The sequence below is a fragment of the Schistocerca americana genome, chromosome 7, assembly GCF_021461395.2.
Source record: "Schistocerca americana isolate TAMUIC-IGC-003095 chromosome 7, iqSchAmer2.1, whole genome shotgun sequence".
Lineage (NCBI taxonomy): Eukaryota > Metazoa > Arthropoda > Insecta > Orthoptera > Acrididae > Schistocerca > Schistocerca americana.
The window spans coordinates 387,519,709-387,538,494 of record NC_060125.1 but is presented as its reverse complement, the minus strand read 5'-3'; the positions used below and the strand labels follow the sequence as shown (position 1 = coordinate 387,538,494).

Sequence of the window (18,786 nt, the reverse complement as noted above, 5' to 3'; positions counted from 1 at the left end):
CAGGCGTTTTCAATTGGTGAGAGATTTGGAGAATGTGCTGGCCAGGGCAGCAGTCGAATATTTTCTGTACCCAGAAAGGCCCGTACAGGACCAGCAACATGCGGTCGTGCATTATCCTGCTGAAATGTAGGGTTTGGCATGGATCGAATGAAGGGTAGAGCCACAGGTCGTAACACATCTGAAATGTAACGTCCACTGTTCGAAGCGCCGTCAATGCGAACAAGAGGTGACCGAGACGTGTAACCAGTGGCACCCCATACCATCGCGCCGGGTGATACGCCAGTATGGCGATGACGAATACACGCTTCCAATGTACGCTCTCCGCGATGTCGCCAAACACGGTTGGGACCATCATGATGCTGTAAACAGAACCTGGATTCATCCGAAAAAATGACGTTTTGCCATTCGTGCACCCAGGTTAGTCGTTGAGTACACCATCGCAGGCGCTCCTGTCTGTGATGCAGCGTCAAGGGTAACCGCAGCCATGGTCTCCGAGCTGTTAGTCCATGCTGCTGCAAACCCTGTCGAAGTGTTCGTGCAGATGGTTGTTGTCTTGCAAACGTTCCCATCTGTTGACTCAGGGATCGAGACGTGGCTGCACGATCCGTTACAGTCATGCGGATAAGATGCGTGTTATCTCGTCTGCTAGTGATTCGAGGCCGTTGGGATCCAGCACGGCGTTCCGTATTACCCTCCTGAAGCCACTGATTCCATATTCTGCTTAAATAGTCATTGGATCTCGACCAACGCCAGCAGCTATGTCGCGAAACGATAAACCGCAGCCGGCCGCAGTGGCCGTGCGGTTAAAGGCGCTGCAGTCTGGAACCGCAAGACCGCTACGGTCGCAGATTCGAATCCTGCCTCGGGCATGGATGTTTGTGATGTTCTTAGGTTAGTTAGGTTTAAATAGTTCTAAGTTCTAGGGGTCTGATGACCTCAGCAGTTGAGTCCCATAGTGCCCAGAGCCATTTGAACCATTTTTTCGATAAACCGCAATCACGATAGGCCACAATCCGACTGTTATCAAAGTCGGAAACGTGATGGTACGCATTTCTCCTCCTTACACGTGGCATCACAACAACGTTTCACCAGGCAACGCCGGTCAACTGCTGTTTGTGTATGAGAAATCGGTTGGAAACTTTCCTCATGTCAGCGAGTTGGAGGTGTCGCCACCGGCGCCAACCATGTGTGAATGCTCTGAAAAGCTAACCATTTGCATATCACAGCATCTCCTTCCTGTCGGTTAAATTTCCCGTCTGTAGCACGTCATCTTCGTGGTGTAGCAATTTTAATGGCCAGTAGTGTAATTCGTCCAGAGACCGCAGTTAATCATAAGTCAGTAACAAACTAGACGCCCATAGAGAACAATGAAAGACATCTTGATTAGATTCATACTTCCGTTCGAAGGCAGTACAGTCCAGAGTCGATATACCAGTCAGGCATAACTGTATAAGTTAGGAGGTGTATTTTCCAGTAAAGCATTGAGGCAATTATCGGCGCACCATGTTTAAGATATCGTTTTGACACAACTCTGTACTCTGCTGCACATCCGCGTCCGACAGGAATCGTTGACCCTTCAAGGCCTTCATTAAGGGACCGAAGACGTGGTATTCAAATATGGAGAGATCAGGACTATAGGACATGTGCTTGAGTGTCTGCCATTTGAGTATGCGAATAGACTCTGGCCTCCGTCTTGTGTTGAATCGCAACCAGCGCGGAACTTAGCGCACAATTCCACAAATGTAATTTTCAATAGACATGCTGCCCCATACACACCTTTCTCCGACGGATGTCTACCGTTGTTAGTCCTTCGACAATCAAGAATAGAATAACAGCACGATGGTCTCATTTGGACACATTTGGTAACAACGCCGCAATAGTTCACGTTTCCACATTTACCTCACACACGCCCGAAACGTAAGAATGCGACACAATCCCTTTCCCACATGTCAGTGCTTATGTACCGCATCAGAGTCGCACTACGTTGCACATACGCCATCAAACGCCCTCAAACGGAAACTTTTTGATCGCCCGTTATACTGATCTAACAGAGGAATTAAACGTCACGCCCTGGCTCACATACTCAAGGTGATCTACCAAACATACACTCCTGGAAATTGAAATAAGAACACCGTGAATTCATTGTCCCAGGAAGGGGAAACTTTATTGACACATACCTGGGGTCAGATACATCACATGATCACACTGACAGAACCACAGGCACATAGACACAGGCAACAGAGCATGCACAATGTCGGCACTAGTACAGTGTATATCCACCTTTCGCAGCAATGCAGGCTGCTATTCTCCCATGGAGACGATCGTAGAGATGCTGGATGTAGTCCTGTGGAACGGCTTGCCATGCCATTTCCACCTGGCGCCTCAGTTGGACCAGCGTTCGTGCTGGACGTGCAGACCGCGTGAGACGACGCTTCATCCAGTCCCAAACATGCTCAATGGGGGACAGATCCGGAGATCTTGCTGGCCAGGGTAGTTGACTTACACATTCTAGAGCACGTTGGGTGGCACAGGATACATGCGGACGTGCATTGTCCTGTTGGAACAGCAAGTTCCCTTGCCAGTCTAGGAATGGTAGAACGATGGGTTCGATGACGGTTTGGATGTACCGTGCACTATTCAGTGTCCCCTCGACGATCACCAGTGGTGTACGGCCAGTGTAGGAGATCGCTCCCCACACCATGATGCCGGGTGTTGGCCCTGTGTGCCTCGGTCGTATGCAGTCCTGATTGTGGCGCTCACCTGCACGGCGCCAAACACGCATACGACCATCATTGGCACCAAGGCAGAAGCGACTCATCGCTGAAGACGACACGTCTCCATTCGTCCCTCCATTCACGCCTGTCGCAACACCACTGGAGGCGGGCTGCACGATGTTGGGGCGTGAGCGGAAGACGGCCTAACGGTGTGCGGGACCGTAGCCCAGCTTCATGGAGACGGTTGCGAATGGTCCTCGCCGATACCCCAGGAGCAACAGTGTCCCTAATTTGCTGGGAAGTGGCGGTGCGGTCCCCTACGGCACTGCGTAGGATCCTACGGTCTTGGCGTGCATCCGTGCGTCGCTGCGGTCCAGTCCCAGGTCGACGGGCACGTGCACCTTCCGCCGACCACTGGCGACAACATCGATGTACTGTGGAGACCTCACGCCCCACGTGTTGAGCAATTCGGCGGTACGTCCACCCGGCCTCCCGCATGCCCACTATACGCCCTCGCTCAAAGTCCGTCAACTGCACATACGGTTCACGTCCACGCTGTCGCGGCATGCTACCAGTGTTAAAGACTGCGATGGAGCTCCGTATGCCACGGCAAACTGGCTGACACTGACGGCGGCGGTGCACAAATGCTGCGCAGCTAGCGCCATTCGACGGCCAACACCGCGGTTCCTGGTGTGTCCACTGTGCCGTGCGTGTGATCATTGCTTGTACAGCCCTCTCGCAGTGTCCGGAGCAAGTATGGTGGGTCTGACACACCGGTGTCAATGTGTTCTTTTTTCCATTTCCAGGAGTGTACATTTATTTGTGAAACAACATTTGTGATGATCTACAGCATTAATACATGGAATGTCGTGATAGAAAATAGCAGAGATAATAGGGGACGTTAATATTAGCTCGTGTGACCAAGAACTAAATGCTCGCAATGTGTGGAACAGGTGTTGCTGAGGTACAACCTGCAGAAAGTCGTGCATCTATTGGAATTACCAAGCAGCAAGGAAACAGGTAGGGAAAACATGAAAGAAGGGCCGCGAGAAAAAAGGATGTCCATATGAGCCTTTATACAAGTTCAATTCTTAGTTTTTCAAATGGTTAAAATGGCTCTGAGTAGTATGGGACTTAACTGCTGAGGTCATCAGTCCCCTAGAACTTAGAACCACTTAAACCTAACTAACCTAAGGACGTCGCACACATTCATGCCCGAGGCAGGATTCGAACCTGCGACCGTAGTGGGCGCGGTTCCAGACTGTAGCGCCTAGAACCGCTCGGCCACCCCTGCCGGCTGCAGGTTATTGCTAGGAAGCCTATTACAACCTGCAGGCAAGTGTTCCGTCGACATGGTGTAAGCTAAAGAATGGTTACATGCATCGTGTGTGACAATCCACGATGCGACATGTGAACGCGTGCATTGCATCCCATGCAGGCCACTCTGAACCTCTGCTGTGACGGGGGTGCGATGCAACTCTGCCACTGTAGTTCTGTGTTCAGAACGATTTTTTGACACACTCATACCGTCCATTTCCGGACACATGTTCATAGGAACTTTTTTTGTCCAGTTCCAGTCAGGAACCTGTCATTGCAGTTTGTCACTTATATTAATGTTCATCCTGTACAGTATTGTACAGTATTGTATGGAACTAATATGGCAACATACACTGCAGTTGTTTATTGTAACAGCGATGATTCTATTTTCATAAATATTGCGGTCAATAAACAAAAATAAATTTATATTTCGGTCATACTGGCCCCAGTAACACTCAGCGCAAAAAACCCTGAAAAATTTTAAGCTGTTGCAAATATAAAAATGAACGAAACATCACTCGATTCAATTGACTGAGTCATATACGTTGAAAATAACTGTTTTGCAAGCAAGTGAGACATATATTTCCAATGTGCTTATGGAGACATATTGACCCCAGTGATTCTAGGAGGGTTAAAAAGCATAATTCCTCCCTTGTCCATGTGATAGTCATGTGCTGATCACTATATTACACATAAATAAAAACTTCAATATTTATGAACATTTTATGCAACAGAAAGGAAAGTTCCAAATCCAGTCAGTAAGAACATGAGATAGTAAAATTTCACAAAATCAGACTCACTCAAAACAGACAGTGATCTCTTATTTACATGACACAGAATATTGTAGAATATATTTCGATTAATTTAATGAAGAACTACCATGACCATTCAAAAATCACCAACGCGAAGAAAGGATATTAAGATACAACAAAACTCGATCCCACTACCCATTGTTTCATAACTCGGCGCCTCCACCGACTACACCACGTTTAACAACAAACAGTCTTGTATTTTATGTTACATTCTTCTGAAAGATTTAAAGGCCGATATATTATTAACTGACATTTAATCATAACAAATCCTGTCAACAACGACGCATTTTTGAAGAATATTCAATGTACTGTTTGCTTAAAACTCAGTAGTCTCATAACATGCGAGTTATAACAAAATACGAACATTTTTCAACCTACCCTTCCCCCCCCCCTCCCCCCCCCCCCACCTCCACCACCACCAATATGACGTTTCACGGCATTTTATTACAACAAATCGTACCAATAACGACACGTTTTCGAGAGATCCTCAATGTACTGGTGCTTAGATACGTCGTATGTAGATAGGGTGTAACTTAAAATACAAAATCCAAGAAATATGGGTTTCAGCTGAAAATGGCGAATGCGTTATGGCGTAGACAGAGTTGTTTCATCTTGTTGGTTCGACCTTTCGTAACACGTTGCCGAAATATCGCAGAACGTATTTTGCGTTTCACGCTAGGCAAGAGCTTCTTAACTTTAAGTAACAGGAAGTGACGTCAGAAAACTAGTACAGCTACATATCACCGTCAGATAACACACCCAGTGTGAGGACGGTTTGAAGTAAAATGAACTGTGCAACGTGTGTAACCTCAAGTCTCAAAGACGTGCCAATTCTACACAGATGAATTGTGAGTGAGGCATAGAGCTGTTTCATCTCTACACTTCGACATATTAAAGCTGATCCTCTCCTCCGTGGCTCAGAGCATCCGTAGCGACCCCCATAAGCATACGCGTGGCTGCAGCCAGAATACACGCACTCTTGGTGGCGTGGGGCGCGCGAGAGAAATGACGAACCCACTGTAACAATGGTTAATGGAAAACGTTTACTGGTGGACGCAAACTAATTTTCTGCACTGCTACACACGTAAAATCAGTATAAATAAAAGTCGTCGGCCTCGGTTTGACACATGAGGCAGGGCAGAAACTTCCTAAAGTCAAGATCGCATATATATTTCTTTACTTACAAACAATCGATTTCGACAGGCATTGTTATCATCTTGTGGTAGGTTCAAATGGTTCAAACGGCTCTAAGCACTAAGGGACTTAACTGCTGAGGTCATCAGTCCAGTAGAACTTAGAACTAGTTAAACGTAACTAACCTAAGGACGTCACACATATCCATGCCCGAGGCAGAATTCGAACCTGCGACCGTAGCGGTCGCTATGTTCCAGACTGTACCGCCCAGAACCGTTCGGCGACTCCAGCCGGCCATCTTCAGGTCTTCACAAATTTATGTTATTAAATGACCTGAAGAAGGCAGCAAAGTCTGTTGATATCAGTTGTTTGTAAATAAAGAAATATTTATACCAAGTGAAACAGATAGCTCCTTTTAATTTCTTATTGTGAGAAAATCCGACCGTGAGAAAGGGTTAAGGTTCTCACTATTCCTGCATTAACAATTGGAGATCCGACCACTGGACTGGAATAATAGGTGTACACCACTAGCAGTTCATAATTCGCCTTCAGCTGAATCCTAACACACACTGCCGATAGTCTTCACAGCAGCAAAGCAATAGTACTGTCTGATGTGACGGTACAGTCCATCGGCCTTGCCGCGATGGTAAAGCCGGTCCCCGCCAGACCACCAAAGTTAATCGCTGTCGGGCATAGCTAGTTCTTGCATGGGTAACCGCCCAGTCTACCGAACGCTGCCGGCTAGCGGGTTTCACTCAGCCCTTGGGAGGCAAATTGAGGAATTGCTTGATTGAGAAGTAGCGGCTCCTTTCTCGTAAACTGACAACGGACGGGAGAGAGGTGTGCTGACCACATGCCTCTCTATATCCGCATCCGGTGATGCCTATCGTCTGAGGAAGGGACGGCGGTCGGTCAGTACCGTTGGGCCTTCCGAGGCCTGTTCGGACGGAGTTTACTTTAATTTATCTTCTGGTAAACCTTCCGGGATGTAAGGTCGTGGTCCATGAAACGTCGGCAAGACTCACCGGAGGAGAAACACCCCTCTGAAGATGTCCAGCGCAGCTCTGGACGAAACGTTAGGAGCTGAAGAGTTTCACGGCAAGACTCACCGGAGGAGAAACACCCCTCTGAAGATGTCCAGCGCAGCTCTGGACGAAACGTTAGGAGCTGAAGAGTTTCATGGACCACAACCTTACATCCCGGAAGGTTTACCAGAAGATATGTCATCCGGTCGTGAAAGCCTTCATATTACTTTAATTTAGTTTTTAGATGTGGCGGGACCAGAGATGGCTAATGAAGACAATCAGACATCTACAAAAAGATAAGACTATCATCAGTTTGTTTACATGATGTACCCCGAATAATTGAATTACACCTAACTTTGAATGCTGTAGCTTCTTCTGTGGTGCAGAGGTCTACACAATGACACTAACTTTTTTTGATATAAACAAATACGCTGATAACCTCAATGCTGAGCGCTCGTAAGCTCCATAAAGGAATAGTCTTTAAGGCTTACACATTCTGAGAGTCTCTGAATATTAGTAATGCTAAGTAGCGTGGTGCTACATCGGTGTATTATCCTCAATGCAGTCTTTGGTACTAATGTGGATAAAGCTTAGTTGCACAGAATATGGGGTGAGGCTCTGAAATGCAGCTGCTTAAAACATACGAGCCTCTCGTCTGAGGAAGGGACGGCGGTCGGTCAGTACCGTTGGGCCTTCCGAGGCCTGTTCGGACGGAGTTTACTTTAATTTAGTTTTTAGATGTGGCGGGACCAGAGATGGCTAATGAAGACAATCAGACATCTACAAAAAGATAAGACTATCATCAGTTTCCTTGAAGAAGACAACGGCCGCGGAAGCCTACGCTTACATATCATCAGTTTGTTTACATTGAGAAGTATGTGGTAGGATCCTATGGTGCCAAAATGCTGAGGTCATCGGCTCCTAGGCTTACTCACTATTTATTCAAAATTAAACTAACTTAGGCTAAGGACAAAACACATACCTAAGCCCGAGAGAGGACTCGAACCTCCGACGGGTGGAGATGCGCAAACGTTGCAGGCAGTGAAGACATTTCAGTTTCAAAGTGATATTGCAATGCCTGTGCTATTCGAATGCATGCATGTCCGAAAGACATTTGGAATAACACTGCCACTGCAATATCATATTTATCCGCCGACACCGGGCAAGCGACTTTCACATGAAGTGTCTCCCCTGTATGGGAATATACTTAATGTATGTACGAGTATAGGTTGTAGACACATCGCAGACGGCATATGGAACTTTGGGTCTGGCCGTGAACCGTGCTCGGATAGCCAATGGTCAAGCGATCGCTCGGGATAAGCGGGAAGTCCGCGAATCGCCATCTGGAACAAATTTTCGACAGCACAATTCCCAATATAGCTGCATCGAGTGACTCCACCTCGAGCCCATAGCACAACCAAATCAGAAAAAATATGCATTACTGAAAGTGGACAGGCTTTCTAGTGCGGATTGCCAACGTCTAACTTTCCGGAATTGTACACAGTTCATTACGGTCGCACGGAGAAGGTTATCATACGATGTCTTCGTACTTCTTTATGTACCAGAGGTGAAATGATGAACGGTCTGTTGACGATAATTAGTAACTCTCACTGCCTGTTGAGAACAGACCTTTGGCGTTTTGTACAGTGAAAATGGAAGGGCTCACCAAAATTGTGATCATTTAATATAAAGAACTACATCTTTCTCTGTCTCAAAATTAATTTCATACCTGTTTGTATATCATTATTATTATTATTATTATTATTATTATTTTCGAATATTCCCATATAAAGAGAGCGTTTGAACTTGAATTCCTTTATGATGATTGTTTATGTTTTTTCTGAGCCCAAATTTTCTTCATGTGTTCACCGTGTTGTTTCTTCCGCACCGCTGTCCATTTGCATCCTGGTCTCTTCTGTGTTGTGGTGTCCAATTTATGTTTTTTGATTATGTTCCTGAATTGAGTTCTATTTTCTGCATCGTTTACTGTTATGTATGCTTGTCTGAGGTCCTCTTCAACTTCTTTTATCCATTTTGTTTTTCCCCTGCCTGAGTTGATGACTTTAAAAATTCGCTGTGAAATTCTGTTTTCACTCATCCTGTGGATATGTCTGTAGAGCTGCATTCTTCTTTTCCTTATTGTATCCGTAATCTTGTCTGTGTATTTATGTAATTCTGATCTTGGTTTCTTCTCTCAGATTCCTTTCTCTCATATCGGGTCAAAAATTTTCCTGAGAATTTTCCTTTCTTGTTTCTCCATTTCTTTGATTTTAGTTTGGCCACCTATTTGTGTTGTTTCAGATGCATACAGTGCCTCCGGAAGTACGACAGTGTTGTAGTGCCTCAATTTTGCGTTAATGGATATGAACTTTTTGTTATAATAGTTCTACGTGAATTTATATGCTTTCTGTAGTTTTCTTTTCTTTCCTCATTGGCCTTTAGGTTGATCCCCGATGGCTGGACGATTTCTCCCAGGTACTTAAAATGTGGTACTTGTACGATTTTCCCATGGGTTGTCACAATAGGCAATTTGTCTTGTGGCACTCTTTCTATGTACTTGGTTTTCTCATACGAGATTTGCGGGCCAGTTCTTTGTGCAATTTCGTGTAACTTCTCTATGGCGTTAGTGGCTTCTTTTCTATTATTTGTGAGGATTGCAAGGTCATCTGCAAAAGCTAAACACTTCACATTGAATCTATTGTCTTTTCTAATGCCCATTTATGTACCATTCTTTTTATTTTGTTTTTTGTGGGGAGTGTGTATTTTAAAGGTGACTGAACAGCTTCGTCATCTAAGCGACGCCGGCCACGGCAGGTAAATTTGACGGGGCGCTGGCGCTTGTGATTGTAGTAGAGCTGTGAGCAGGCCATTACTGTCTGACCGGGCGCTCCTGTCACAGGTTGAGGCGCCTCCGCCGTCCAGTCCGGACGAGGCCGGGGTGGTGCTGGTGGACCCCGGCGGGTCCGGAGGAGTCGGCATCGACCACCTGCCAGACCCAGCTGTTGTCTTCCGTGGCCGCGGCGCCAGCTACGAGGTCACGGTCAGTGCTCCACAGTCCCTGATTTCTTCATGTTCTTACTATCCATGACAGTTATTGTATAACGGCCAGTATCACTAACTAGACGAGTGGTAGTCAGCCAGACTGCTATCGCCCACTAGCGGACGTTCCAGCCCTCATGGTGGGCGGCAGGTGGTAGGCATTTTGAAAACATTACCATTACGGTTTTATAGAATTTTTTCATGAAGTATTGAGTAATTGTTGTTGCATGCCTTAACTTGCTGTAACTTGGCTTTTATAAAGTAAATTTACTTTCCTACTGCATAAATCACTATTCCTGTAGAACCAGTGGGCGGTTAGAAAATTTTACTAGTATTAATCACACAAAAGTGGGCTTTAGATAAATGAGGGTTGACTGCCCCCTGAACTAAACCACATTTTAAACCATATTTTATTTGCTCGGCCCCCTTATCTCCAATACGAGGATTTTATGAAATACATGTCCCGACGAAACTGACTTCATATCTGATAACGTCAACTCCAGGGACCAAGGTACTCATTTGATTCCATCAGTTTCTATGAAACAGGCAACCATTACCGTTCCTGCGAGATATGTTCCTGGAATGTACAATTCAGTGTCCTAAAAGAAGTGCTCAGCACCATACGGGGCATTTCAGAATCTTTAAATCAAACGGCTAGAGGTGAGAGATCACTTCAACAGGAACAGCTTCTGCGACAGACAAAAATGTCCGCTGATGCTTCACGGCGACGCGAGTCGTAGTCGTCTTTTAGTATCCACCGGCCCTGCGAGCAAACTAGCTGTGTCTACTAATCACGTGCGTTGCATAGTACCTACCCCAGTTAATTTAACAGTTTTTTCAACATTGAAACCTAATATCTAATCTGGAAAATTAATTTTGATGCACCTACCTCCTTTCATACAGACTAGATGAATGGATTATAAAGAACACAAAATGCGCATGCACACCGGTGAGTGTCTATTCCCGGGCACCTGTGAAACAAGCATGGGAAAACCGATACTGGTACAGTAGTTCCGAATAACCAGTATTTTTTGGTATTGTTTAGCTCTCGGTTGTAACTAATGTTTTTTGTTTTTCTACTAGTAATCGGGTACAAAACCTAATTATCAATTAGCCATAGCAGCTATGCTAAAATTTTTGGTTTTTAAATAAATGTCTTTTTAAAAGGAATTTCATTCGTAAGATTTTCTTTACTTTGAAATATTGCATTGCTGCAGAAAATGAGAAAAGCGATCAATGCTATTTTAATTACTTACAGCATGGCACGTCGTCCCTAGTCTGAAAATATTTCTGAAGTGCAGTATCTATGAAGTGCAATGGTCCATTTGCGTTAAAAGATTAGAAACGCAGGGAGCCACAACAAATACACAGCAACATACAAAGATAAGCATTTTATTCATAGCTTACAATAAAAAGAGACTGTAGCTTAGCTGCTCCATATGTGTACCTAATATGCCTTTATCTGCCCCGGAAAACGGACAAATTAGCATGAGAAATAGAGTTTCTCCTCTTCAGTTTCTCGCCCTGTAGCAGTAACTATTCGTAATGTAACATAACCCGTGGTCTGTGGGTACCGGCTCGATAGCTCAGCGTGTTCGGTCAGAGAGCTGGGTGGCCTCTGTAATAAAAAGAAAAAAAAAACTGAGTGAAAGGATCAATAAAAAACTTCAACGGATATCATGTGACGCCCGCTATGACCAAATACAACGAACAAAATGAAAAAAAAGGGTGGGGTAGCGTCTTTGATTAGTAATCGAAACATCCATGGCCCACTGTTAAATTTTGATTAATAATCAACATTGGCGGCGGAAGTCTTCCGGATTAAGAAGTCGCCATCATTCTGCCAACGGCCTTCTCAAAGACAGCGCGAAAGAGGACAGAGCTCCAGAGCACTCTCTTGTCCTAGGGGTGGGAAACTGCCCATAAAGGCCGAAGAATCAGCAATGATCAACGGCGTGAGGATGTGGAAGGCAATGGAAACCGTTGCATTAAAGACACATAACGTGTATCATCAGGACATGTGGCCTGTAATTGAAAAGTGTCACGATGATACCTCCATTGGCTAAAGAATCCGGAAAAGTCCCCCATTCGGATCTCCGGGAGGCGGTTACCAACTGGGAGGTGACCATGAGAAACAGACTGAATAATCAACGAAAGGATAACGTTCTACGAGTCGGGGTGTGGAATGTCAGAAGCTTGAACGTGGTAGGGAAACTAGAAAACTGTAAGAGAGAAATGGAAAGGCTCAATCTAGATATAGTAGGTGTCATTGAAGTGAAATGGAAAGAAGTCAAGGATTTCAGGTTGGATGAGTGTAGGGTAATAACAACAGCAGCAGGAAATGGTATAACGGGAGTTGGATTAGTTATGAACAGGAAGGTAGAGCAGAGAGAGAAATTCTGTGAACAGTTCAGTGATAGGGTTTTTCTTATCAGAATCGACAGCAAACCAACATCGACAACTATAGCTCAGGTATACATGCCGACGTCGCAAGCTCAAGATGAAGAGACAGAGAAAGTATATGAGGATGTTGAAAGTGTGATACAGTACGTAAAGAGAGATAAAAATCTAATAGTCACGAGGGACTGGAATGCTGCTGTAGGGAAAGGAGTAGAAGAAAAGGTTACAGGAGAATATAGGCTTGGGACAAGGGATGAGAGAGGAGAAAGACTAATTGAGTTCCGCAATAAATTTCAGCTAGTAATAGTAAATCAAGAATCATAAGAAGGGGACGTATGCTTGGAAAAGGCTGGGTGATACGGGAAGATTACAGGCAGATTACATCATGCTTAGACAGAGATTCCGAAATTAGATACTTCGTTGTAAGGCGTACCCAGGAGCAGATATAGACTCAGATCACAGTATAGTAGTGATGAACAGTAGGCTGCAGCTTAAGAGATTAGTCGGGAAGAATCAATACGCAAAGAAGTGGAATGCAGAAGCACTAAGAAATGACGAGATAAGTTTGAAGTTCTCTAAGGCTATGATACAGGAATAGGGATCAGCTCAGTAGGCTGTACAGTTAAAGAAGAGTGCAAGTCCCTCATACACGTTGGAAAGGAAAACGTAGTACAAAGAAGGGAAAAGGGAAGAAACCATGGGTAACAGGAGAAATATTTCAGTTGATCGATGAAGGGAGGAAGAGGGTGGGGGGGGGGGGGGATGTGGCAACAAAACGACTATTCAAGTTGGTGTCTGGAATATATGAGTCTGGCGACATACCATTTGACTTTCGGTAAAATATCATCCACACAATCCCGAAGGCTGCAAGAGCTGACAAGTGCGAGAATAGTCGCACAATCAGGTTAACAGCTCATTATTCCAAGTTGCTGACAAGAATAATATACAGAAGAGTGGAAAACAAAACTGAGGATGTGATGACGATCAGTTTAGCTCTACGAAAGGTAAAGGCACCAGAGAGGCAATTCTGACGTTGCGGTTGATAATGGAAGCAAGAGTAAAGAAAAATCAAGACACATTCATAGGATTTGTTGATCTGGAAAAAGCGTTCGACAATGTAAAAGGGAACAAGATGTTCAAAATTCTGAGAAGAGTAGGGGTAGGCTATACGGAGAGACGGGTAATATACAAAATGTTGAAAAGAAAAGAGGGAGTAGTAAGAACGAAATACTCGGATTAAAAATGGTGGAAGATAGCGATGTAGTCTTTCCCCTCTACTGCTCAATCTGTACATCGAAAAAGCAATGATGGAAATAAAAGAAAGGATCAGAGTCGAATTAAAATTCACAGTGAAAGGCTATCCATGATACGATTAGCTGATGAAATTGCTATCCCGAAGAAGAATTTGAGGAAGAAATTTCTAGAATGTACGTCTGAAGTACAGCTTTGTATGGTTGCGAAACATGGGCTGTGAGGAAACCGGAACACAAGAGAATTGAAGTGTTTGAGATGTGGTGCTAAAGACGAATGTTCAAAATTAGGTGGACTAATAAGGAATGAGGAGGTTCTGCGCAGAATCTAAGAGGAAAGAAATATGTGGAAGACACTGATAAAGAGAAGGGACAGGATGATAGCATATCTCTTAAAACATGTAGGAATGACTTCCATGGTACTAGAGGGAGCTGTAGAGGGCAAAAACTGTAGAGGTAGACAGAAATTGGAATAGATCCAGCAAATAATTGAGGACGTAGGTTGCAAGTGCTACTCTGAAATGGCGCATCAAACCAGTAGGAAGATTGATGACCTAAAAAACAAAAAAGGATTCGGAATGTCCAAAGTAGTATGATCTTCGATTACAATATTTCTCAGCAGATATCAAAATAGAAAGCAATAACAGAATACTGGTGACTTGTACTATTCAACTACTTACCACTTTTCGAGAAAAAGAAGCTAAAAGTGAACATACTAATTTTTTCCTTCATTTGCTTATTTGGTTTATACACTGGTGTCCAAAATTATGCAACAAGCGGAAACTTTTCAAGATTGCGTTTATGTTGCCACAAAGCAGAAACAATGTAAAGAATACAACATGCATAACGGTAGACAAAAATATTATTCGTTTTTTCCAACATAAGGGTTTTGGAATGATATACACTTGAGGAGTCATAGCATCAACTAATCAGAACTGAAAAAACTGTATTATGGGAAAGTTTAGTTCAAAAATTTTGGCCGAAGATGGATAGTGAAATTTGCAACGAATCAAAATATATTTAAAGCAAAGATTTCCATTATTTTGCTATACTTAATACGACAGTAGGGAAATTTCAGGTTTGATACGTTGCCAGCTCTGGGTTTTGTTTCTTGAACCTAATATATTCTGACAACGCTTTGCTACTCTCAAACAAACGAAGCTGTACCCGTTAATTTGAGATTCGCAAGGCATTGTCAGAAAGCAATATGTTTAAGCAACAAATCCAGTGATGACAACGGATCAAACCTGAAATTTCGCAATACTGCTGCCATATTAAGCATAGGAAATTGGCAGAAACCATTAAGTTAGATATATTCTGATTCGGTTCATATTTCATTATCCATCTTTCGGCCAAATATTCTGTATTAAACCTGCCCGTAATACAATTTTTCCCCTTCAGATTGGTCGATCCTATGACTCCTCTAGTTGAAGAAGATTGGTGCACTCCCATGACTAGTGAAGCGCACAAGTGTTCAGTGACTACGTCTGCTTTTAAGGCGTATATTGGCACCATTCCTCACATTGAATAATTTTCATTCCTGCTATGTGGTTTCCGAGATTAGTTTGAGACATTAGATTTTGTGATAACGTTTAGTCTTTGAACCTTACTTTATTTTTTTTTTTTTTTTGGATTCACTTTAACTTGTAGACCCACATCTTGTCTACATGTTTACTAGTCATTAATCCATTACCTTCGTAAAAGATGCCGCCACCGTATGAGGATAGTACTCTCAACTTATTTTTCTAGATTTTCCGCTTTGAATACCGTGTCCCAACCAAAGGTCACAGGTACAAGTGTAATTGATGTTAATCATAAAGCCTTAAGAATTGCTAAAAGTTACAATAATTCTTGCAGACTTTACTAACGCAAGAACATGTTTTTTTGTTTTTTTTGTTTTACATTGGCATTGTCGTACTTACAGAAATAAATTCCGTCTCACCAGAAAAACTATTGTAGATTCATTCGTAGATATGCGCCAGGATCTAGGCGCGTAGTCCGGAACTGCGCGACTGCTACGGTCGCAGGTTCGAATCCTGCCTCGGGCATGGATGTGTGTGATGTCCTTAGGTTAGTTAGGTTTAAGTAGTTCTCAGTTCTAGGGGACTGATGACCACAGATGTTAAGTCCCATAGTGCGCAGAGCCATATGCGCCACGATGAGTGCAAATAGAGCGTAGAGAATAGCCCACTCTTTCAGAATCATAATATCGTTGTAGTGTTAGAATAACAGCCACGATCAACCTGACAAATATTTCCAGTAAGCTGTGAATGATTGTCGGCTCCTGTTTACAATACTCCGAAGTAGATTACTAGATTCAGTTGATACTCCTACTGGAAAGGCAAATACCTTTGTAAACTAATGCAAAACACGGAGATTAGCGTCATTTATTTTTTTCGAAATAAATAATATTAACAAAGCTTCATATTTTGACTGGATGCTGCTTGTAGATGTAGTAAGTATTAGAGACGCAAATTTCAGAAAAGCTTCTCTAGATGTTCAAACCTCGATCTGGAAGAGTTAAAATGACGTAACGCTGAATATATACGATTCACAGTATTATTTTGAAAAAGAATGTTTATGAATACATCACTACCATTGTGATTCTATTTCACTATCCTAATGAAGGAATATGATACGAGCGTCGCGGGCCTAGACTGGACAATTTAAATCCAGTTTGATGGTGTAGATTCGGAATCTCTGAGGTGGAATTAAACACTTTCAGAAAAGGATATGGAAGAAACGAAGAAGAACGAATAGCGTTTAACGTATCGTCGTGGAAAATGGATGAAGGCTTTCGGAATATACAGGGTAATTTTTTGCACAGTGTGCAAACTCCAGGGATTGATCGATGAGAGGGTACGGAACAAAAAAAGTTCTAATGAACTTACGTCAGGAAATGCATGGTTTCCGGTCTAGAAACCATTTATACAATCATACTTTGTTACAGAGACTGCGGTCTAATACGTGCTGTACCATGTAGCCACAGTTACTGTACGCATGTTTTCCATCTAGAGGGTGGTACTGTTCCTCATACGTCATGTCCCAGCGCCCTCTGCTGCCATAGTAACTGGTAATGTTGTGTCCGATTCACTTCTTTCTGACTCACCTTTTAGTGGAAGTGATACAGCATTGCGCACAGTGATTCCGTATTTGAATCGAGAGCTTGCCCTCGTGTGGTTTACTTACAGAAAGGCAAATGGCGACAGAGATTGCATCAGGAGACCTGGCCCTGCCGACAACAAGCACAGCATTCAATGTTTGCCACAGTGTTTCGTCGTTTGTCTGAGAGAAGGAAGCAGGGAGCAGGAAATCATGAAGGACGTACCGAAACCTTCGGGCACCAGGCTGGGAGGAAAACACTGTGGAAGGCGACCGCCGTGTTAATAACATGCAGTTGGCTCGCCAGTACAGGACAAGCCAGAAGACCGTGTGGAACGTTCTCCATGACAACTGTCACAGCCTTGTCACTTACAGCGTGTGCAGCGCTTACTAGCGACAAACATCGGGAGTTGTTTTTACACTGGTTTGTTCAACAGGCAACCACGGTTGCGGGATTTGTGTCATCCATCTTATTCAGAGACGAGGCCACCTTTAAGCGGAGTCTGAGGCATTGAAGAATATCCAGTTTGAACGTGGAGGGGAGAACAGGTGTAAAAACCGAAAAGGGAGACGAAGGGTGGAACGTAGTAAGCATCCTCAAATACATGCAGGATCCAGTAGTTATTCAGATATGAAGAAGCTTGCACAGTACTGACAGTTGTTGAAGAGTTGCATCAAACGAGTCTTCGAAATGATGGCAACAATACCAGCAACTGCTCTTCACTCGTATTTTGAAGTCAGTCGTCTCTGTTTGACGTGATGTGTCTTCTGTGCAAAGGAAGATCTGCACACAGTATGCAGAATAGCAGACACCGACCTTCGATGGATGCTGACGGCAGGACCTCTTCGCTACATTACATCATAACTGTGCGGGGGACAATTATGCTTTCTATTGACCAAACCTTAGTCACACCTCGTGTTCCATTGCCATGTTACTGCGTCGACTTGCTATCTGTGGCACCGATCGAGGTAGCGCAGTGGCTAGCACACTGAGCTATCATTGGGGAAGACGACGGTTTAAACCCACACCCGGACGACACCTAGATTTAAGTTTTCCATGATATCCCTAAATCGCTCCAGGCAAATGCTGGGATGGTTTCTTTGAAAGGGCACGGCCTATTTCCTTCCATATCGCTGGCGCCATCCGAGCATGTGCTCCGCCTCTAATGACCTCGATATCGACGGGACGTTGAAACCAATATTCCTTCCTGTTGACTGTGTCCTACATCAACCGCACGCACAATACTGTGGCAGTAATACGCCATTATGGCTTCTGGTGTCGCGTTAGGACAAACATAATTCAGAAACGCCGGTCAATCGATTCACTTCAAATTCCAAAGCTTGATCTCTGAAAGACATTGTGATTCCTTACGCAATTTATTACTAACAGTAACTCAGCATCGTCAATTATTCGTTCGACAGATTCTATATATCTCTTTCTTCTGCTACAGGTTTTACGCCTTCACCTCCCTCAAGTCTTCTTATACATGTTTTCCATGTGTTCCTCTCCTCACTGATTCTGCGGCGTATGCTTCAAATCCACCTAATCTTCAACATCCTTCTTTAGCACCGCGTCTCAAATGCTTCGATTCTCTTCTAGTCCGGTTTTGCCACGGTCCATGACTCACTTCCAAACAATGCAGTGTCCCAATCGCACGTTCTCAGAAATTTGTTTCTCAAATTAAGGCCGATGTTTGACATTAGTAGACTTTTTTGCCCAGGATTTACCTCATACTGCTGTTATAAAACGATCTCCAATGTTCACGGCCATTTACAAATCTTTAAGTAAACAATAAGATAGCCACATATAACCTTACTCAACAAACGCAGGTTGTGCAGCTTAGTACTTCCAATCATGACTTGTTTTCAGTGGACTGTAAGTTGCACTTCATCTGCGTCTTGCGTTCTTAATTGCTCAGATTTTACTCAACAGCGACGTACATTTTCTATTACAGATTTATCAGGCTTGAAGACAAGCTTGACTGTCTAAAAT

General features: G+C 43.8%; 1 protein-coding gene across 1 annotated transcript in view; it reads left to right on the top strand.

The window, feature by feature from the left end:
* LOC124622958 overlaps window positions 1–18,786 on the top strand; it is a 154,458-nt gene that overhangs the window by 125,647 nt on the left and 10,025 nt on the right. The window contains exon 4 of the mRNA XM_047148749.1: window positions 9,902–10,042. Within this exon, the coding sequence (XP_047004705.1) occupies window positions 9,902–10,042 (141 nt within the window). The remainder of the gene's footprint in view (window positions 1–9,901; window positions 10,043–18,786) is intronic.